General features: G+C 37.4%; 1 protein-coding gene across 4 annotated transcripts in view; it reads left to right on the plus strand.

The window, feature by feature from the left end:
• The window catches only part of BTBD7 (BTB domain containing 7), a 113,140-nt gene that overhangs the window by 27,663 nt on the left and 61,201 nt on the right, over window positions 1-24,276 (plus strand). For 3 of the 4 annotated variants that reach the window (XM_067547042.1, XM_067547046.1, XM_067547043.1), the window contains exons 2-3: window positions 8,208-8,395; window positions 13,570-14,649. In XM_067547042.1, the coding sequence (XP_067403143.1) occupies window positions 8,314-8,395; window positions 13,570-14,649 (1,162 nt within the window). In that variant the 5' untranslated portion in view covers window positions 8,208-8,313. Of the gene's footprint in view, window positions 1-8,207; window positions 8,396-13,569; window positions 14,650-20,867; window positions 21,631-24,276 lie in introns of those variants that run through there. The other variant, XM_067547047.1, reaches the window with a different exon arrangement.

A 24,276-nucleotide genomic window follows, 5' to 3' on the forward strand; every position in this document is an offset into this window, starting at 1 on the left:
GTTACATGTGTGACCTTGTGGATGAAAAAAACTTGGATGTGGTTCTCACAACTTTGGCACCAGAGGGCTTTGCTGGTATTTCCTTCTCTCTTTAGCCTTGTTGTGAAGGCCTAAGAATGAAGGACCAAGGTTACTGTGCTTCTGTTTTTGTTTTGTCCAACTTCAGTACGAGGCAAATTGGTTGAAACTATAGTAAACAACAGAATTATCAGACACCTAAATTAATACGATTTGTTGGGGGAAGAGTCAACATAGTTTTCGTAAAAGGAAATCATGCCTCACCAATCTACTAGAATTCTTTGAGGTGGTCAACAAGCATGTGGACAAGGGTGATCCAGTGGAAATAGTGTACCTAAATTTTCAGAAAGCCTTTGACGAGGTCCTTCACCAAAGGCTCTTAAGCAAAGTAAAGGGTCATGGAATAATAGGGAAGGTCCTCTCCTGGATCTGTAACCGATTAAAAGATAGGAAACAAAGGGTAGAAATAAATGGTCAGTTTTCAGAATAGCGAGAGGTAAATAGTGGTGTCCCCAAAGGGTCTGCACTGGGACTAATACTATTCAATGTATTCATAAATGATCTGGAAAAAGGGGTATACAGTAAGGTGGCAAAATTAACAGCTGATACAAAACTACTAAAGATATTTAAGTCCAAAGCAGACTGAAGAGTTACAAAGGGATCTCACAAAACTGGGTGACTGAGCAACAAAATGGCAGATGAAATTAAATGTTGATAAATGCAAAGTAATGCACATTGGAAAACATAATCTCAACTATACATATAAAGTGATGAGGTTTAAATTAGCTGTTACCACTCAAGAAAAAGATCTTGGAGTCATTGTGGATAGTTCTCTGAAAACATCCACTCTGTGCAGCGGCAATCAAAAACGCTAACAATGTTGGGAATCATTAGGAAAGGGATAGATAATAAGACAGAAAATATCGCCTCTTTATAACTTCATGGTACACCTACATCTTGAATACTGTGTGCAGAACTGGTCACCACATCTCAAAACAGATATATTGGAATTGGAAAAGGTACAGAAAAGGGCAACTAAATGATTAGGGGATATGGAAAAGCTTCCATATGAGGAGAGATTAATAAGACTGGGTTTTCAGCTTGGAAAAGAGACGACTAAAGGATTGATATGATAGAGGTCTATAAAATCATGACTGGTATGGAGAAAGTAATTAAGGAAGTGTTATTTACTTCTTCTCATAACACAAAAACTAGGGGTCACCAAATGAAATTAATAGGCAGCAGGTTTAAAATGAACAAAAGGGAAAATTTCTTCACACAACGCATAGTCAACCTATGGAACTCCTTGTCGGAAGATGTTTTGAAGGCCAAGACTATAATGGGGTTCAAAAAAGAACTCAAGTTCATGGAGGATAGGTCCATCAATGGCTGCTAGCCAGGATAGGCAGGGATTGCTGTTTGCTAGAGGCTGGGAATGGGCAACGGAATGGATCACTTGATTACCTGTTCTGTTCATTCCTTCTGAAGCACCTGGCATTGGCCACTGTCAGAAGGCGGGATACTGGGTTAGATGGACCATTGGTCTGACCCAGTATGGCCTTTCTTATGTTTTATGTAATTTGTAAAACACCCACTTCTTTTTTTACAGGGAAAAGGTTTTGATTGTAACTTCATAAAGGCGCAAATTGTCAAAACTGAAGTTTGTAATCCTTTAAGAAAGCCGTAAGAATAATCACTTTCCTAGTACACTGACTAATTAGGCCTACTCTTTGTACTTACCCCCTTAGTAACCTCTGATACACTTTTATGCCTTGTATGAAGTTTAGACTAAACTAGTCTGAATGTGCAGATTTCCTAAAAATGGTCAGAAATGTAAATTTACAACTGTCCTTTCTGTTTCACAGTTCTTTGCATCAAAATGGTAAGCAAAATTATTTTTTGCTTACCATTTTGATGCAGAGAGCTGTGAAATAACCTCCTTTGCAAGCACAAATTTGGAGCTATATATTTGGACTCTTGGATTTTTAATGCTAAATGTGAAGGACAAACTCATGATTACTTTCCATCAGCTGTGTTTCGCCCTCTTTTGGCCTCAACCTTTATGATCTTTATGACCTTGATATTTGTGATCAGGCTAGGTCATTAAAAGGTTCCCGAGCTTCTCTGGGTATTTTACTGTTCTTGTTTTCAAATGCTTTAACTACATTATGCCAGGTTTCGTTCAAGATTAACAATAGTGTCAGCCTGTAGTTGGTTGAACCCCTCCAAAATGTCCTTCAGTTGGTTTTGTTGAATGGAACAACTGTAAAGTTCCTTTTTGTATAAAATGTTCTATGTTTTGCATGTTTTGGAAATGCTTGACATACTTATGATTGGACTTTTACCTTTTACATATTACCTCACTCACTTTGTCACTAATATTCTGGGACTGACATGGCTACAACTACACTGCATACAGTTCTTTTTATGACATAGAGAACAATGGGGAAGGTGGATGAAAGCTGGGTATTTGAGGTCTAATGACAGTCATTGAGTAGGAGGTGAGAATGGGTGAGCAAAGCAATTTACCTCTTGTAATGAGAGCCATTCCAAATCTCCCTTTAAACCCAGTTTGAATGTGTCAAGTTTGCAGATCATTTCTAACTCAGCAGTTTCTCTTTGAAGTCTGTTTTGGAATGTTTTTGGAGAAGTACAGCAACTTTCAGGTCAGTGACAATGTGCCCTGGGAGATTAGTGTTCTATCACTGGTTTATGGATGTTATTTTTTGTGTCTGATTTGTGTCCATTTATCCTTTTGCGTAGTGATAGTCCAGTTTGGCCAATGTACATGGCAGGGGGGCATTGCTGGCACATGATGGCATATATAACATTAGTGGATGTACAGGTGAATGAGCCCCTTATGGTGTGAGTGATGTGGTTAGGACCAGTGATGTTGTCACTAGTGTCGATGTGTGGGCAGAGCTGTCAACAGGGTTTGTTGCAGGGATAGGTTCCTGGGTTGGATTTTTTGTAGGGTGTATGGTTGCTGGTGAGTATTTGCTTCAGGTTGGGGGGCTGTCTGTAAGCCAGGATGGGTCTGTCGCCCACTGCCTGAGCGAGAGACGGATCATCTGCTAGGATAGGTTGTAGATCTTTAATGATGTGTTGGAGAGATTTTAGCTGGGGACTGTAGGTGATGACCAGTGGGGTTCTATTGTTTTCTTTGTTGGGTCTGTCCTGTAGTAGGTGACTTCTGGGTACCCGTCTGGCTCTGTCAATTTGTTTCTTCACTTCTCCAGGTGGATATTGTATTAGGAATGTTTCATAGAGATCCTGTAGGTGTTTGTCTCTGTCTGAGGGATCGGAGCAAATCCAGTTGTATCTTAATGCTTGGCTGTAGACAATGGATCGTGTAATGTGTCCAAGTTGAAAGCTGGAGGCATGAAGATGCGTATTGCAGTCAGCTGGTTTTCGGTATAGGGTGGTATTAATGTGACCATCCTTTATTGTAGTGTCCAGGAAGTGGATTTCTTGTGTGGACTGGTCCAGGCTGAGGTTGATAGTGGGAGGGAAATTATTAAAATCCTGGTGAAAATCTTCATGAGACTCTTTCCCATGGGTCCAGATGATAAAAATGTCGTCAGCGTAGCGTAGGTAAAGAAGAGGTGTTGGGGATGAGTTTTGAGAAAGCGTTCTAGGTCAGCCATAAAAATGTTGGCATACTGTGGGGCCATGCGGGTGCCCATAGCTGTGCCACTGACTTGGAGGTATAGATTGGCTCCAAATCTGAAGTAGCTGTGGGTCAGGACAAAGTTCAGCTATATAACTTATGCAATTGGTATTTCTAACTCTGAACATGATCTTCTAGTATGGTGCTGTGGCTAAAAGGCTGTTGCAATCCTTGAATGTATAAACTGCACTATTGAGTAGGAATAGGGGAAGATTATATTACCTCTGTCTTTGACAGTGGTGCAGTTACTACTGGAATAGTGTGTCCAGTTCTAGATTCAACAATTCAAGAAGGATGTTGATCAATTGGAGAGGGTTCAGTGAAGAGCCACAAAATGATTAAAGTTTTGGAAAACATGTATTATAGCAGAGGTCTTCAAACTGTGGGGCGTGGAGGAACATTCAGGGGGGCATGGCTGGGCCCAGGGCCAGCCCCGATGGGGCAGGAGGGAGCACCACCCAGCATTGCTTTGCTCCAGGCCTGGCTGCAGCCTCCGGCCCCGGCTCCCAACTTGGCCACAGCCTTGGAGCCCTGCCCCTGGCTCAGCCTCAGCCCCTGGTTGCGGCAGATGTGCATGGCCTCTGCCCTCTGCTTGGCCTTGGGCCCCCAGTCGCAGTGCCACCCAGCCCTGCTCTGCTCCGGTCCTGACCACCGGCCCCCGACTAGGGACCTGCTCCCAGCCGCAGCCTGCAAGCTCGACTCTGGCCCCCCTGTCAGCCCCAGCTGGGGGGGGAGTGGGATGCAAACAGGGATAAGGGGGGCCCGGGGTCAAAAGTTTGGGGACCACTGCCTATAGTAATAAACTTAAGAAGCCCAATCTATTTAGTTTAACAGAAACTCAGATTAGATGATAACAGTGTTTCCTTCTGGCCTTATACTCTGTGAAGTGTGTATTCTGGTCCCTGTTTAATTTTTGCTAGTAATGTGTTCATTTAAATGGTAGAAATAAAAGGCACATCGTGTTGGTGTAAATAACTTCCTAGCCTGTTCAGTTTTAAGAGTAGGACATTTCATAATTATTTGATGATAACTCCAATTCTAGAAGAAATACATAGAAGAGAAACATGCTTTCAAAATGTGAGGGGGAGGGAAATATCCAGTCTTCTGTTGCTGTCTGTACTTCATGTTTTTACACTTCGTTCGTCTTAATTAAATCCCAGTGGATATCAGAAAATTGCATGAAAATGTGGTATTAAGAGGTGACTTGTATACAAAAGCTTGGCTTTTACCCAAATTTCAGTTTATACACAGTGTTTGTTAGACCAAATTTCCAGGTCTAGTGACTTTCGGCAGTCAGCCCACACACCTCAGATGTTAGACCCTTATATAGTCTATGATTCTGAGAAGATTGGGAAGCTTGTATTTCAGGCATAGCGGCTGACTTAGACTGGATTTCTTAGATTTTTTGTTGTTTTATTTAAGTAACAGTTTAATCTGTAAGCCCTTCTTGCCCTCCGAATGATGTTTGGGACCACAGTTGTGGCTTCTGACCAAATTGTGTATTTCCGTTTTCACAGGTCTCATTCTCTGCTTTCAAATACTAGTTAGCGCACTGCAGACTTGTTGATAATGTATATATGTTCATGTTCTATATGGTGTCTGCAGTCCTTTCTCTGAATGTTTTCCATAAGGTGTCCGTGTCTCCAACTCTCTCCCCCTCCTTACCCCCCCCCCTCCCTCCCCAAGGGAACATTAGTTCTGCTGACAAAAATTCCAGATCCAGGACTTTTTTGTTTGCTTGCAATATTTAATGATATCAAACACCAAAACAGTCAAAGGAGGGATGCTTCATATTCCATTTGGGTGTTAATGATAGCTACTGTAAGGAAAAATGAAATCTTGTATTTATAATTGGATGTTGTATACATGTTTATGATTTGCCATAGTTTTCTCCTCTGTCCATTTGATGCCCCTGTGCATCTGGTCTTCATCACAGTGCATCAGAGGCATCACTGTCCAATGTCTCATAGTTTTGCTGAGATTTTCAGCCAGATGGTAATTTAAAAAGACAGGAACCAATATATTAAAATTTACATAAATATTCCATTACACTTACAGTTCATATGTGGTTAATGACAATACAGACATGAAAATTCAATAACAACTTTAACTTTGAACCATAAGGCATAATTAAATATATTTATATAATTTAAATATATTCTAATTTCATACTTCCCTTCATACATGCATATTTTGGCCTAAATAATTCTTTCAACATAAACATTACAAATATGCAGCCCCTTCCACATATATCTCTGTATCGTTTGCATGGTGGGTGATAAAACTCCCATGGTTTCCACAGAAAGGGGCATGCAGTACCAGAAAGCAACTTCAGGGAGAACAAAGAAAAGATGGCAGACTTTCAAGCATGAGGTTTTGGTCAGGTTACAGACAGCATGTTTTATTGAATATTTCACTGAATTCCTCCCATGCTGAAATCCCACTTATATAAATGTAATGTTATTTATTGTGATGTGACTGTTTTGATATAGCCTACATCTTCTAGGATGACTTTTACACATTACATATTCTAGATTTTTTGAAAGGATTCACTTTGGTTATTAATAGTATTTAGAATATGTAACATCAAATGGTTTTGTAATCCATCTCTGGCTGAAATTAGTTTATTGATCTGATACAGTTTGGGAAGTTTTAGCACCTACTTTTTAGTGAATGTATGCAACACATGAACAGCTTTAATTTTTATTATGTTATTTATTATATTATGTCATATAGATTTAGGGGCCACTAGAATGTCTTACACATCCAGATCTTCCATTGACTTCATTGGTGACTTGGGTTCCCAAGAGACTTATACTAAGAGTTTTCAGTAAATGGTAATTTCAGGACTTGTTACTGTTAGTTGCTTAGTGCCTTCTGCAAGGATGTGAGCATCCTCAATTTCCATTGACTCACTGTGTCTTGAGGTAACTCGGGACTTTTCAGATTCAAGCCCCAAGTACAAGTAGCACAAAAGAAAAATAGGGCTGAGAAAACAAATGAAATGACTGTTCATAAATGTCAATAGCTGTGACAGCTTTACATGTACTTTGTGATATTTAAGAACAGAAACAAAAGAACCTTGTAATCTTTGCTCTTTAGTTCTGCATCCTGGAAGGCACAACAGTTGCTGAATAGAGAGCACAAGAAAACAAGAGTATCTTGTTTATAGAAACTAAATCTATTAATAATTAAATCCAAATTTTGGAGTTGGCAGGAAAAAGTTCACACTGTCATCTTCTGTTTGACTGTATTTTCTGAGTCCCTGGGCTGATTGAAGCAGTTTTTTTCCTGTTGCTTATGTACAGGCCTTGGAAAACTTACATTTACTAGCCCAAGCACTAAGCTTTCTAACCAGAAAGAAAAATGCCGATACTTCCCTCCACATCCCCTCACCACCCCGAAAGTCACTACCCTCAAAGTCGTGTCTTCTATGATTTAAAGAAATAAAATGTGTACTGTTTGCCAGTGTTAGAATTAAATACAGTAATTCAACTTTGTATATTTAAATGCAATTTGCTAAGGCTGGTCAAATAACAGAACAAAAGTTAATTGGGCGGGGGCCGAGGCTGTACTCCTTTAACCTTTATACTGGTATAGTTAAAGTGGTACAAGTTTTGTATATAGATAAGCCCTTAAACTATTACTTTCTATGCACTGCCTAGCACGGTAGGCCCCTAAACCTTATTTGGGGTTCCTGGGTTACTATAATAGTAAGGCATTTTGGAGACTTCTTTCAATTTAGACATTACAAGTACATAATCCCTTCCATCCCATGCATCTGTGTTTTCATTGTGGGTGAGGATGTACACCTTAGGCTGCTGATATTCATCTGACAATTAAGCTGTTCCCTATGGTGATAAAACGTTAACACTGCAAATTGAAAACAAATCTAAACAGATCTTCTTGAAGAGGAGAATTTAAATAAGCTTGTTCCTGTACATACGACATGAGTCCTTGTGCCATATGTCTTTAGTGCTGAGTTCCTTAGCTTATTAAGTGCCACACAATATTTCTTTGTACATGATTAACCACATTTTGATGTTAAAGTACACATTTTCTATAAGGAATTTATTTTATGTGGAGGCTTATTTTAAAATTGTTAAAAGCAAACCAACTCTTAGGGCTGGTCTACATTAGAAAAGTATAACTATCAATTAAGAGTTTACTGATGTAATTATACTAATTTTAAGTCCTGGTGTGGATGTAATTATAATGGTATAAAGGTGTGTTCTACCAGGATAGATTATTCTGCTTTCTCAACCAGAATAAACTGTACTTGGTATAAGATATTTAATACAGGTATAATTGCATCTACATTAAAGGGAACTCTTGCCATTTTAACTTTAAACTTTATAGTGTAGCAAGCCCATAGTTGCAGACTTGCTAACGAAAGCTCATGATTGATACAGCTATTCTATTACTTGGCAATTTAACCTGCAGCTGCATTATTAATATGAATGATTTGGAAGAAAAATATTCTTTGATCTTAATTTCATCTTTTGTTGTTGTTGTTCAGAAATGGAGGAACACAGTCTGCTGGATCCAGGATTGAAGGGTTATAATGGATTATGGGATTATACATTGAAGAGCCAGCAGGCGGCATGCCTGAGTGACTGAAGAAGATGGGTGCTAATGCATCTCACTACCCTCATTCGTGTTCCCCAAGGGTAGGGGGAAATTCACAGGCACAACAAACATTCATAGGTAACTTTTAATTCTCCTACCATTTTTCTAACATTTACTGTATTGTGTGTTCAGGGGGTTTGGATTGCTTTTGCACTGTTGGTAATGGGATGCAAAGCCTTTTATCTTTTACTTCACTAGTTTGAACCCATCAGGCTCAGCAATGAATGAAATTTGGTACTTTTTAATAATTGTTTAAACTATCTGCAAAATGAATTGATGTCCACTAGGAATTGGGAACAAATGTCCATATTGTAAAAACCACCATCATAGTTGGCTCTCTTGACAATAAGAGACAGACTGTACCTGTTTTAACAGTACATGTTCCATTTTTCCACTTTGTTTCCTTTAGAAAGCTCTGTACGTCCATGTTTTAATAAAATTCAATTTAAATAGAATTAAAATGTTTCTATTTTTATTCTACTTAGTGTCCTCTTTCCTGTGTTGTCGATACTGTCTACACAGAGATTGAATCACTTCCTCACCTATAGAGATGATTCCTCCAGTACATGGTTCAGGCACGGTGGCAGGCCAGCCTGGGGTAACTCCATTCTTCTGACCCTACTCCATTTTTCTTCTGATAAACAAGAGGCCTTTATTTTTCAGCAGCACTAAAATCACTTAAACAGGAATTTGTGTGTTTAGGAGCTCTAAAATCTTTTTGGAGCTGGGGGGGGGGAGGGGAGGACACAATGAGGTCCCAATCCCTAAGTGGGGCCCCTAAACACTACCCTAGTACAAATAATTAAAATCTTACTGGTTTCACTTAAGGCAAATTTTAAGAAAATCTTATTCAGAAATCTGTCAGCCTAAAGAATGTTCTTGTAGTGGTAAAAGCATAAATGTTCATATGCTACCACTTCTTTTCTTGGATTACCCCTTGTTGACAGTTAAAATCCTAAATTATAATGTAGGCACATAGTTATATAAGATGTGAAACTCCTTTTTTTGAGTGCTTTGATTTGTGATCTGGAATCAATAGTTAATCAACTATCGTGATACAATGTTATTCCTATATTTGATCATCACTTAAAGTGCAGATATGCCCTAAGCAGAGAAGCATCTGCTATCTGTGAATCCTTTTTGAATATATATCTCTTAATACACCAGAAATTATTGAAAATTTGCATAGATGCAGTCTTCATTACATATTGCTTTTCTCTGCAGTAGACTCTCCATTTTGTGTTTACTCTCAGGATGCCAAGAAAACTGTTATAGTAATATCTCCTGAGTGCCTACAGTGTATGGGACATTACAGCCTGCAATGCTTTAAAAATCTTAAATATTACACTTATATCTCTTTAATTTGTGATCAGCTAGTAGTGGTACAAATTGTGCTATCTTTCTTTACAATCCCAGGCTAAAGTCTTCTCACCATTGTGAGAGTTACACTCACAACATTGATATCTCCAACTACCTAAATGCTGCAAACCCTATCCCAGCCAGCCCTGCCCCTTGCAAAAAAAAAACAATCCACAAACCTGAAACAAACCAATCAACTAACCAACAAAATCATACCCCAAGCAGTTTTATCCTGAAAATGAGACATGCCAGAGACTCCATGAAGTTAACTAGGAACTTCACTATTGCTACTAATTGTATGTGGAAGGTGCTCAGATATTTCAGTGATGGGCTGTAATATAAAACCCTAAAATAGATACTGACACTTGATGTCAGGTCTAAATTTCAGCAATCCACAATTTATTCATTGAGAATTAAGGTTGAGATTTTCAAAGAAGCCTAATGGAATAAAGAATCAAATCCCAGTGAAAATCAATGGAAGTTAAACACCCAGTTTTCTTAGTGCTGCTTTGAAAATCCCAGCCTAGATTATTATGATTATGTGTGCTGTATCAGAATGATAAATAAGGATTATCAGGGCCTTTTTGTTACCCCCATGTCTTTCCCTCCCCTCGTTTTCTTTCTCCCCTCTTGTCGCCTTTTGGCCTTTTTTCATCGTGATTCTTATTTCTTTGTTCATTCTTTTGGTTTCACGGCAGCGGAAAATAGATATGTGCTCAGACAGAATAAGACTCCATTACTCAGCATTTCAGCAGTTGACAAAATAACCGGTGCTTATTCTTAGAAATAAACACTTTTCTAGTAGGCTAACTGTGTATGAAACATGTTTTCTATTCATGAGATCTATTTACTTTCTAAAAATAGAACTGGATATATGAGAACCAGGGTCATACAGTGGTTTTGTACATACTAGTTTTTACCTTTGGGGACCTACATTCAAATTGTTATCCTAGTCTCTACTTGTTCAACATTCAAACTTGATACTGCTATCATAGTATAGGTATAGCATGGGTGCTACAAATCGAGAACACTGACAAGCAAAGCAGTTGGAGTATTTTCATGGTGCCTACCTTGTGTTACTCGTCACTTTCTTCCAAGAACACCAAAGTCACTTGCAATTCATAGAGAGAGTACATAAAATAAAAAGTACACCAGTTTTTTGCTGTTGTGAGAATACTTTTGTTCTGCTAAAGATTTAAACATTACATTGTTATCTCTGTTGATGCTGTACTACAAAACTCAGAATAAGGCTTTCACATCATTTACCATGATGAGATGTCTGTTCAAAGTTTTATTTTTAAATACAGTGCTAAAATTCCATTCCAAAAAAGTATAGGCATGCAGAGGTCTGGACAAATCCCATTATTATTCATTAATAGCTGGCCAAGTTGCTTCTTTAGGCATTTATCAGTTTTTTGAAATATTTATCTGCTCAAGGACAGGTATACACTGAGGAGCATTAAACTATTGTCATTTTAAAATTCTTAGCACTTAACAACTCAGTGTCTCACAGGAGAAAAATAAATTCTTTAATTTTCTCTCCCGCTGCTGCCCTGAGAACAAAAAATCTTCTGCCCTGAGGGAAAAAAAATCACCATATGGAGATATTAATTGAAAATAGCGTTTTGCAGAGAGATGCTGAGCTGCTAAATTACAACAGTGACACATCTATATCTTCCAGCTTTCTCATTTTTCTCTGTCTCAAATCTGGGTGTCATACAGGTATTAAAATAATAGTGTACTATTAGTCTTTCAATAGACAGCAGAATACATAACTGTGAGTAATACCGTAGTATTAATTACAGTTAGGCCCTATGCCTAGTAAGTACATGGTACCTAGTGTGGGGTAACTTGAACCATGTTTTGATTTCCAGTGGTGATTCAGGTGCAAGTAAAAGAGAAGAGGGAATGAGAGTTTTTTAGAGCTTGGGGAACACAGAACCATCAAATGCAACTTCAGCACTTTTAATTTTTCTGCAAATCTGTTGATATTCCTGCATGTTCCCTTGCTGGAAAATGCACTTCAACATAGTAAAAACGAGAGTTCTGTGGCACTTTAAAGACTAACAAATTTAATATTTGCAGACATAAGCTTTCGAGAGACTTCAGCTCTCTTCTTCAGATGCATCTTTAGTCTCTAAAGTGCCACAGAACTCTCGTTTTTGCTGTATACAGACTAACACGGCTACCCCTCTGGAACTTTAACATAGTGTATTTTATGGAATTATAGTTATTTACATAGTGCCATAAGTATGGATAGCACTTCATTGATAGAAAATAAGAGCAGAATCCTGCTCCAAGATTTGTCTAATATAAAGATAGCACAAATAAAGATGTTACAATAGGGAAATCAGTGAACAACAAAACACGGGGGAGGAAGGATATTTGTTTTTGGAATTGTGAAGTGAGATCTTCTGGGTTGCAATTATTTGAGTATTCCTTAGCTTTTCATTTAAATAATCTTTAGATAATTGTACTTGTTACTCATACTGCAAACTTGGTGAATTCCCTGGTCCAGTAGAATTTAAACTAACCTGGGTGCAGTGGGAGAGAGACTTTCTTCATTCACAAACTGTCGTGTGTTGCAGAACCAGTAAAGCAAATCCCATAAATTGATAGAGAGGTTTTAACTGCTTTTGCATAACACGTATACAGTGGAATTACACAGCCATCTGCATTGGTGACAGTGAGTCACAACAATTTACAGAAAAATTCTTTGTTCCCACTATCTGCCGAGTTCTAAAAAGTGGTTTCAGCTGAGTTTGTGCTTTTCACAGTTCATGTGGCTTAATCTGAAATACCACAATACTAGCTATTGTAAGTAACACTGTATTTTGACAGGCTAATTTCATGTGATGTTGTAATATGAGTATGTCACTCAATCCTACTTAAAACAAAATAATAAGGCTCTCCTAGAGAAATGTACAATAAGTATATATATTATAAAGGCCACGATAAAACTTGTTGTTTATGTAGGCCATGGAGGGCTTAGAGTTATTTGAAAATAGAGGTGGTGTAATGGATCTGCAGACTGAAGAAGATAGAATCATATTGTGCCACATTTGTATAATATCAGTAGTACACTTTAAATACTTTTTTTTAATATAAGTATCCTTACAAATAGTATTCTAAATAAGCATAGTTACCATAACAAATTTTGGACCTTTTATGTTATTGCCTAGATTATATCTGCTGCTTTTCTAAGGGAGGTGAATGTATTTTCTCCATGTAAGGTTTGTTTGGTTCAGGTGAAATCTTTTTCCCACATGCCATGTGGCAACTGGAAGAAAATAAAACTTCTGTCTGTGCATTTTTTGCCATGTTTGATTTGCACTAGTGCATTCAGAGATTCACCTTTCTAAATACAGTGAGGCCAACACATGGGTTAGAACAGAAAGTTTAAAAAATTGGTTAAGTGAAATTAAAAAAATCTACAAAGCATAGTTTAGCCATGCCTTTTTCAGTAGCTATGGTTTTGAAATGTAGTCAAAACATCTGTTTTAAATTAAAATTGATTCTCATAATGTAGTGGGTTAGGGTGGGGTCAGAGAACCATATTGTATTTATAAACTTCAGAATTAGATAATAAAATTTTATTATCTACCATGGATAAGTAGTTTTCTTTGATCATTTTATTACTCCTTTGCCTCTGGTTAACAAAATTGTGCCAAAAGCTATTGCTCTGAGATGAATGAATGAACCAGAAGTAATTCACTTGCAGATCTGACTAGTGCCTATTTAAAGAACTTGATGTACACAGAAGGGAAAATTATGTAACTTGTGATGACGTTAGCTAATCTTTGTCAAACCAAAGACACTGGTGGTTCAACATTTTAAACTTTTTTCTTCAAATCAAATGTTTTTAACCCCATTAAATTTTCTTTCATCTTCAGGAATATCATCCTACTCTCATCAAGGTTATGGCTGTGAATCAAAATTGTATAGCCTTGACCATGGCCATGAGAAACCTCAAGACAAGAAAAAGAAAAGCTCTGGCCTTGCCACCCTCAAAAAGAAATTTATTAAGCGTCGGAAATCTAGCCGGTCTGCTGATCATGCCAAGCAGATGCGAGAGCTCCTCTCAGGCTGGGATGTTAGAGATGTCAATGCATTAGTAGAAGAGTATGAGGGAACTTCAGCCTTAAAGGAACTTTCTCTACAAGCAAGTTTGGCAAGACCAGAAGCCAGGACACTACAGAAAGACATGGCTGATCTGTATGAGTACAAATATTGTACTGATGTAGATTTAATTTTTCAAGAAACTTGTTTCCCTGTGCATCGTGCGATATTGGCAGCAAGGTGTCCATTTTTTAAGACACTGCTTTCTTCCTCACCAGAATATGGAGCAGAGATAATAATGGATATCAACACAGCTGGCATAGACATGCCTATGTTTTCTGCTTTGTTACACTACCTTTATACAGGAGAGTTTGGAATGGAGGATTCGAGATTCCAAAATGTTGATATCCTTGTGCAGCTTAGTGAAGAATTTGGAACACCAAATTCTTTAGATGTGGATATGCGTGGGCTGTTTGATTATATGTGTTATTATGATGTGGTTCTTTGTTTTTCATCCAACACTGAATTGGTAGAATCATTTGGTGGAAGCCCAAACTGTTTAGATGAAGAGCTCAGAGCTCACAAAGCAATTATTTCATCTCGGTCGCCATTTTTTCGACACCTACTACAAAGGAGGATACGAACTGGTGAAGAAATCACAGACCGAACGCTACGGACTCCAACTAGAATTATACTGGATGAATCTATCATACCAAAAAAATATGCTAAGGTCATTTTAAACTGTATGTATACCGATGTGGTGGACCTCTCAGTTTTGCACTGCAGCCCTTCTGTGGGGAGTCTAAGCGAAGTTCAGGCTCTTGTAGCAGGAAAACTAAACATGACTAGGGCTGAAGAAGCTATGGAGCTTTATCACATAGCATTATTCTTGGAGTTTAACATGCTTGCACAAGGTATGTAATATTGTGTTCATTTTAGCTCCTCAAATTGAATACAAGGTTAAATTGCTGCTGCTTTTCAGTTTTTGAAAACATTGTCATACTTGGGTTTTATTATGCCATTAGATACTAGCTTTTACTTAGCACATTTCATCAGTAGATTTCAAAGCTCTTTACAAAGGAAGTATCATTGTTCTTGTTTTACATATCGAGAAAACTAAAGCACATATAGTTGAATGACCTGCCCAAACATCACCCAGCAGTGCCAGAGCCTGGAATAGAACTGATGTCTCCCATGTATCCAGTGCTGTAGCCACTAGGCAACACTGTCTCCCATAACATAGCCACCTACTTGATCTATGACTATAAGTTCTAATGTACTTCAGAGTCTGGGTGTGCAATATGAGTAGAACTTTGGGAAATGCTGTATTCAAAGTGGCACCTGCAAATCAGGGCCTTTTACTGTGTCCAGTAGGACACCCAAAAAGTGGAGCACCTAAAATCACTGGTCACTGTTGAAAGCCTTGAATTAAACTCTGTTTAATGTTTTCACTTCAAAGGAGGTAGCATGGTCCAGTGGATGTTAGACTTGAGCTGTGCTGGTATTGATCTGCGGGATGATCTTGGGCAAATCACTTCATGTTTCTGTGTCTGTTTACTTACTCATCTGTAAAATTGGGATAATTACACACATTCCTTTATAAAACACTTTAAACTCTGTGGGTGAAAAGCATGATATAAGAGCATAAGTATTATTTTTTTAAGTTTCACTGTTAGCACAGACTTATTTGTTTTAATGCAATACATTTTTGGCATGTTTGAAAAAGAATGAAGGCAGATATCCATTGTGTAGGTGTAAATGACATGAGAAGGGGAAACTGGTGAACTTTGTTTTTAAGCCTCATCTTAAGACAGAAGGAAATATTTTCTAAGTTCCATAAGGGGATATAAGTAGTTAAGGCATATAAACTTGAATGATTGTCTATATAGATTTTGCAAAATAGGTGACATGATTTCTGCGGGTTATGGGGGAAGTTGAGAGCAACAGAAGACTTTTTAAAATCAGCAACCATACGTTGATTGTTGAAAAATTGTTTAAATCCCTTTTCCAACTTTCAAACAAGTTTTCAGATAAAACCTCTAAAGGAAAAAAGTTGATGGCTAGTGCCTAGCAAGGTTAGATTAATAAGAAATATCACTGAATATAAAGAAGAATCATGAAATAAAGTAAAATGTATGGAAACAGGATGACAGGAATAAAAAGTGCTTTTAGTAGCATAAGTACATCTGGGTTTGAAAAATCCTTTCACCATTGATAAGTAGGATACTTCCTAGTGTTGAGTGGGGAGTAATCAATTTGTGCATAATTCAGGCTTTCATTTTATGTTTTTGGCCCTTATGTCTGTGAAGATAATGATTCAAACATGAACCAGTGCAGAGCTGTCTTCCCGAGTATGCAGACAATTCCATGTACCTGCAGACTCTGGTGAGGTCATGTGTTGGCCCTTAACAACTGTCACTATCTGTTGCTGTTTGTTTGAATTTAATGTGCTGCCATGTCATGCATTATAGGACTTGTACCTTTTGAAGCATCTGGTATGGCCACTGTCAGAGGCAGGACCAGTGGACCATTTGTCGGATCTAGTATTGCAATTTCTATGCTCTTATCTGAGACATCTTGTAATGTTCAGTGAATTTGAACAGAAGATACAATATAAGGCAGGCCAAGCATATGTGTAGCTTGAATCCACTGGAGAATGACAGCATGTAGCAGCAACAGCAGTGCTTCTAATCTCTCTGTCTGAAGGAGAAAAGATCATCCCTATCCTTTCAGGCCATCTTTGCTCAGACTGCTTTCTGAGAACCTCCTTTCTCTCCTTTTTCTGGAGGCCCTTTTCTACCCAGCCTGACACTGGACAGACATTGCAAAGGTATAATTGAGGGCATAATTTGTCCTGTGTAATCTTTATTACTGACAATGATACATAGAGAACACAGCATGACATTCAGATTTCTATTTGTCAGGATTGACAGTTGTAGGAAAAAACATAATTTTACTTGTAAACTGGCAGATTAGAAATGGTATTCACTGAGACTCTCTAGTAACATACAGCACCTTTATGCCATTTTTAAAGCAGTCACTTTTCAAAGTAGATCTGCAGTTTAAATATTTCCTAACTATAACAAGAAACTTGGCTAGTTTAGGAAACTTACGAATATAGGTTATTTAACAGACACTGCCAGAAACTTTATATTCTATAATGTGGGTATTAAAGAATAGATTAAGTTACTGAAGGAAAACCATGTTTTATATGGCTACTATAAGAGTGATATTGAACTATAAAAGGTGGAAATGTGGGATGTTGACTTGTTTAAGTAGTTATTGTGTCCTTCCCTTGAGGACTATATCAAGAAAACATTTTGCAAATAATAGTCTTGAAAGTTAAAACAGTCCTTGATACTAACCGAAGTAAGAATTACTGAAGGATGCATGTTTCTTGAAGGATGCTACTGCAGAGTTTTCTTTCCTGTAATATTCCTAGAAATGTGTCTAAACTGAAATGTAGAATGAATTGGACTGTAATCAAACATTTTTCTGGAACCTCTACAGTGGAGGAATGTAAATGTGTTTTGGCACTATGAAATGTCATTGCTTCTACACTGAAGGTGTCTGAGTATATGGAAAATCTTCTGTATTATCTCATGGCTTGCCAGTTTGCCAATTACATAGAAAGTGGTTAGTCCCTTGCACTTGTATAAGAATTGTGCAAGTGTTCAAATAAGAATCTCTATGATGATAATGAGAAGGAAAGGTACAAGAGCTAATATGCCTGTCTTGCAAGCAAAGCAAAAAGAATGGATCTTGGGACCTAAAGAGAGAGATTCCAGCTCACGATGACAGAGCTTTAGTGCCACCATCCCTTGAGGTCTCCTTAGCTTTCAAAATTGTGATGGTGGAATTTGCAGATTAATAATTGTGTATTGCTGTTTTATATTGCAATTGTTGGTTAACTTGACAAATGACATAAATAAAAACACATTTTAAGGAACTGAAACTGCAGGTTTTAGTTCATAAGTAGAAAGTGACAAAATATACAACTCTGACTAATGAAACAGTTAGGTATTAGTTTTATTTGTAAGCAATAACAAATTATATTATCTGAAAACTGGAGTATTTGGTATATAAGTTGAAAACAAGTAGTAAAAACAGAAGTAGCCATGAAAAATGATAACCTAAGTGTAGAACCTCACAACACTCAACAGTTTTTAAGTGTATACACAAATTACACAACTGGTGAAAGGATTAGCTCTTAAGAATATTAAGGAGGGAATTAGAGACTGAGAATAAAGCATTTAGTCAGACATTGAATGAATGATTGAACTTATTTCTTTTATAAATAAATCAGAAGTCTGATTCCCAACAAGTGAAAATGAGGAATTGAAAGATGGTACACAAATGGTATAAATCAGTTCTTTATATTGATAAGCTGTCATTCTGGCATGACACTTGTGCAAAAGAAAACTGAGAGAATTACAGATAGTGAGCATAGAGAGGTGTTTCTCTGACACAGCCTGAAGAGGAACTAAAATTTGACCCACTACCTACATTTTGTTTTACCTCTAATTTTTTTAAACTTAAACATTGTTAGATCAGTGTGTTCTAAACTGGTTCAACAAAAGATGATAGAATTTCAACCTTAATAATATTTTTTATTCTATTTTCATGAAGATGGTGGCATTATTGTTGCTATAGATAACTTTAGATTCTTTGGTTTAATCTAAGCGTTCTTTAATGGGGCAGAGTCAGCTTGAAAACTTTTCCATTTCACAATAATTGAAAAGTAGATTTTAGGTGCTATAGCCTACTCCTGAATACCTTTGCCAATTTTGAAGACTTATAAACATATTCTTCTATTTTCAAAAAAAAAATTGTGTGTGGAAAAAACAACACAGAGGGGATATGGACTATAAACAGGAAAAGTGGAACCTACTGTATGCAAATTGCTATCAAATGTAAATTTAGGATGGGAAGTGGAAATATGTTTTCTCTACTTCAATTTCAGTAATCCTAGGTATTAACTTGTCCCAGTACTAAAAAATCCAGTGCTATTTTAAGCTGTTTCCCAGTAATTGGGTGTTTGCTACTTGTAGTTTAAAGTTGGTGGACTATATCAAAATTTAGTGGGTTATTTCTTTTCCCAATTTGTAGTATCCCCATCACTGAAGCTTTCTAAGAACAGGTTAGACAAACACCTGTCAGGGATGGTCTGGGTATATTTGATTCTTTCTCAGTGCAGGGGACCGGACTGGATGATCTCTTGTGGTCCCTTCCTTCCCTGCATTTCTGTGGTTCTCAGAAATTCATACTTCCATTTAGTAATATTCCACTGTTTTGATACCAAGATTTGTGGAAAAAGGTAAAATCTCAATTAAATGGAAAGGTAATGCATTTTACTAATCAAGAAAAAAAGATGTGTGTTAAGATTATCAAATCCTTTAGCACAGTGTGCAGGTTTTTTCTGAAGAAGGGTAAGCACAATAGTAAGTGGTTCTTCCAGCAGCTACTGTAAAAGATGAGGAAGGGAGACTGGTAGTATTTTAGCATCACATAATTAGTTTAGATAAATCTATACTACTGTACTATTCTCTGCTTCTATATCTAGCATACTTGAAGCTGTGACCAAGATACGAAGTTTCAGAGATTTAAATTATGATGAGAGGTTCACTTCGGGTGCATAGAACAGGGTTCCAGTGATTTTCCAATAAATCAAGCCAAGCAGTTTTATTATGGAATAAACGATATATTTGGAATCATTTGAAAATCAGTAGAACTTTGAAGTCCTGGAGAGTGAAGCTTTTTCCATTTTTATTAATCAATCCCCCCCCCCCCCCCCCCCCCCCCCACCACCCACCACCACACTCTAGGAAATCCATTTATATATGAAAAGAAGCTATTTTAATAGACTAGACTACAGTTGCATAGTGAAATGGTTGAGAAATGCCAGCAGCAAAGTTGTGCTCACAACCCTAACTCTGCCTCTTCAGGGGATATGTATTTCTGTACAGTCTTCAATTACATAGTCAGATACAGTTTAGCAAATACACTCTAATGTCTTACACTTTTCCCATCATCAAAGATACATATGTAGCATCTTGTACATATATTACTCTCTATGTCAAAGGGTCAAAAATTCACTGTATGAAAAGAACACAATAAAATGTATTTCAGATTGAGCCAAATTCTGCATTCATTGCATACACTGACCTTCACTGAGTTGTTGGCTCCTAAATCATTTTTAAAAATGAGACATAGGTCCTAGGACACCTCATCGTCTACCTTTTTTCCTGGTGAAGACATGCTCTTTACTTGAGTTAGCTAACTTTAATTAACTAAAATGAGATCAAGTCCCGGTGAAGACAAGACAGTTTGTATTTTTCACATAGTAAAACCCTACGGTTCAGGTCTCAACTTGCTAACTAGTGTAAAAACTACAAACTGTCTTGTCTTCGCTAGGATTTTACTTCATGTTAGTTAACAAGTTAGATACTTTGAGTAAAAAACACATCTTTTTTCCTAATGACGAGATACTCTTTGGCATTGTTGAAAAATTTATATGAATTGAGCAATACATATTGAACAGTATGACAGTGAACGTAGCGTAGGCACATGAAGAATGAAAAAATGTTATAATTTGCTACAGAAATAGTATATGATCATGTAAAAAATTAAGCCTTGTAAAGAAGAAAAAGTTAATACTGACTATTGCAGCTTTACCACCAGTATTTTCTGGTTTCTTTGTGCTTAAAGGTGCAGTCTTCATGTTCCATTAATTTAATTTTCTGTGGAATAAATATGTACAATAAATGTAAAATGCCTGATTTAGATTTACAGACTCAAATGTTAAACATAGTAGAAGGATCATAGTTTCATCAGTAGCACCTTATATTTACAAGGGAAACTACCCAGAACTTGCAAAATAGCTTTCCAGAGTGCTCTTCCTTTTTTTCCCTTTTGATTGACGTTATGTGGATATTTGTAAGATTCAGAACATTTGCTACTTTAGTTGGCACACTGAATGTTTGACTGTGTCCTATCAAGGAGAATTATAACTAATAATATGTAAGCAATGAAGCAAGCAAGAGCATTCATTTTAATCAAAGCAAGACTCCACCTATTGTACTGTATGTGATGGTATAACTCTTATTCCAAAACCAGTGTATTGTTTTTACAGCAACATGGCCGCTCTGCAAAGCAATAACAGATGTCCAGGGCCTTTCAGGTTGGCTTCCCAGTTGAGGAGAAATCAGTGACATGGAGATAAGTTACACTTAGAATATACTCCATTTTATTTGTGCTTACCGGTCCTGGAATAAAGGTGGTCAAACAGCATTCAAGAAGTCCCTTCTCTCAGGAATCTCAGCCTAACTCCAGTGCTCTTCCCTCTTTGAAATTCTTAACTATTGAGATACATGTTTTGGCGTTTGGGGAAGCTGACTCAATCCTAAGTGTTTCATTTGTAGAGCATATTTCTGTGAATTGGGAGCACAACTTCCAGAAAGGCTCTTAACCGTTCTATTGCTCCTCATTTAAATGTACATCACTATGCTGGGACAATTGGGAGTTCATCTTCCCCTCTCCTTCCCCATTCTTTAAGATTTCCTCTGCCAGTATCTACTAGATCCACTGGCTTACATTTTGCCACTGTGGTTCCCATTTTTTATTATTTTTGTTTTGTTTTGCCGTAACATTCAACAAGTGAACAAGAAACTGTTTTGCATTTAGGTTCCCTAGAGCCTATGTCTCAAAGCAATAACTTATCTAACCCTTCAGAATGTAATTAATTGAACTAGAATCCTTTTTATCATGCATATTAGAGACAGATTTCTGCCTATAAGGCTTAGGGGCACTCAGCGTCCACCGTTTTCACTAATAGCTCTGTGAGGCTGCTGAATGAAAGGATTCTAGCGATGTAGCAAATTCCACTGCCCCATGAAGTACCACTGGTCTCCTTTTGCTGACTTGATTTGCATGTGTATGTCCAGCTGAGCATCCATTAAATTGGTCTATTGCCAGTGTATCCTGGATGTCCTCACAGGTGTCTGGATATGCCAGAATAACCAGTCTCTTCAGGTCCTCTGCTAGTTAAGTTGCAGTCTCTACTTTAGCTCTTTCTCTGGCCCTTAGCTGAACCCCCACCAGCTCAGTTTGATGGCTGGCTCCAAACTATATATCAGGAGCTTCTATCCAAGTTTGAATAGCTCAGTCTTTTCTGAGGATAAGTTATGCAACCCCATCAGAGCTGGTTCACTCAAGTTGGCTTCTAGAAAAACCTTATTTGTCCATCTTCTCAACCATTCATTTATGGTATAATGTTAAATTGGGTGAAATGAGCCTCCCAGGAAGCTTTCCCCTCAAAATGGGACAGTTTGATCACTCCCATCTGTGCTTTTGGAGAACAGATGGGGTAAAAAGTGCTGTAAATATCCTGTCTCATCAAAGTTCTCTGGCCCCATTCAAGCAGCTGAATCCTTTGGCATTTCCTCTGCAGGTGATTTTTTTTCCCGGCTCCTTAAGTCCTTGCTTCAACTCCTCCCTGTTAGCAAGTTCCAAATCAACCAAAGCTTTGAGTCTCCCTGGTTTCCTAGGAAACCTCCTGGTTCACATTTATCAGTCAGGTTGCTGATGGTTGCCTTTTCCAATCTGTTTGTCCCAGTTCAGACTAAGCATTTTGAAGGTGGGGTTCAAAATCATTGCAAATACTTTTTATAGCTTTTGATCCAACTATTTTTTTTTCTCTATTTCTTTTGACACTCATGTCCCACATAGCCAATATCTTTGGCCTTGCAGGCTGGATTCCTAGTGGAGAAGTCAGTAACACAGATTCTGGGTATATTCTGAGCGTAACTTGTTTTATTTACACACACTGGTCCTGGAATAGAGGTGGTCAAACAGCATGCAAGCAATCCTTTCTTTAGTAACCTGTGCACAGCTCCTGATAGCATTTAACATTTGTTAACATTTTAAATTCTATTACTAGCCTTTATTAATGGCTTTTACTAAATCTTCAAGCCAAATTGTTAAACTTTAGATAGTTGCAGACATCTGCTATGAATTAACTAAAAGTACATTTCAGATTAACTGAGTATTCAGTTAAGAATGAAACCATTACTTTTATTTCATAACTAAAAATTAAATTTGGTTTTTGAAGGACTCTCTACTTTCCAAATGAAAATGTTTTTTGCTTTTCTTGGAGCCTGATGTAACTTCCATTAAAGTTAATTGGAGTCTTGCAATTTACTTTAGAATCCCATTAACTTTAATGGAAATCAGATTGGGCCTTTTGGAGCATGAATTTAATTGGTCAGGGAACATGTCTGCTCTATAGATTAATCATGTCAGTAACACTGGACCTAGTGCTCACTAGTGAGTAGTCCCACTGGGACTATGCTTGGGGAGTATGGATCCTAAGATTATAACATACTATGTAAATATCATTATATTGCAGTTTTTACTTATCTAGAGATTGAAGGTGGTGTGGAAAACAATTTTAAATTGTCTGAAAAATTAACTGCTTTCAGACATCTTGCTATATTTTGTATCATTATTTTTGAGATGCTGATTTAGTTTCCCAACAGTGGTAAGAAATAAGACACTTCATTTTTTTCAAAGCCTTATTCAGTCTTTGATCTGGAAGCACACACCATCTAACATCAAAGGTAACTCTTGATCTCAGCAGGACTGAAATATCTAAGCACCAGGAAACCCACACTAGCAACATTAAATGTACATAAATATATGGTGGGAAAGTTAGAGCAAATATGTCAGTTATAGATCAGTGCAGCATGAATAATTAATTACTCAAAGGACTGTTTACTCATTTCTACAAAGTAAAGCAGATATAGGTGAGTACATATAAAGTAATCTGTGTTCATCTTACCCTTGACTCACTTGTACTTAAAACCCTGACATCAGTTTCAGGGTTTTACGCTGAGAAAATGAGGAAAAATACCCTTTTGAGGTGGAATAGTGAACATGGTGTACAAAACTCTGGAAAGTTCCAAGAATGAAGGATTTGGTCTGTTATGAATAATTATGGCATTTAAAAGAAATTTGAATTCCAGCAGGGAAACTGATTGAAAGCACTGACCTAATTTGTCTTTCAGCAGCCTATTTCTGTTTCAGGAGCGCAAGGCTTTTCACAAATACTAAACAGTGTTGGCTGACTGTCTCCCCCCCACGCCCTTACTACAACTCCCCCCATTGTTCCCATGTTAAAGTTTTTTCTTCTATTTCAGTTTGGTTAACTTGGCAGCTCTCGTTACTTCTGTCCCATGATTGTTTCCTGTTCAGCAGTTTAGCTCATGCAGTTTGAATGTGCTTCTTAAGGAATGTTGAAGCCAAGTTGAGGGCCATTATCAACTGATAATTGCAAACAGAGCGAAGAGGTAAATGCAGACTTCAAGCTTGCTAAATTCATACAACTTTGTGTACAGTAGAACCTCAGTTACAAACACCTCGAGAATGGAGGTTGTTCATAACTCTGAAATGTTTGTAACTCTGAACATTGACTTACTATAATTTTGAAACTTTACTGTTCAGAAGAAAAATTCTGCTTTTAACCATTTTAATTTAAATGAAAC

Source organism: Emydura macquarii, unplaced genomic scaffold (assembly GCF_026122565.2).
Source record: "Emydura macquarii macquarii isolate MOO-44397 ecotype Brisbane River unplaced genomic scaffold, CSIRO-AGI_Emac_v2 contig_1229, whole genome shotgun sequence".
Classification (NCBI taxonomy): Eukaryota; Metazoa; Chordata; order Testudines; family Chelidae; genus Emydura; species Emydura macquarii.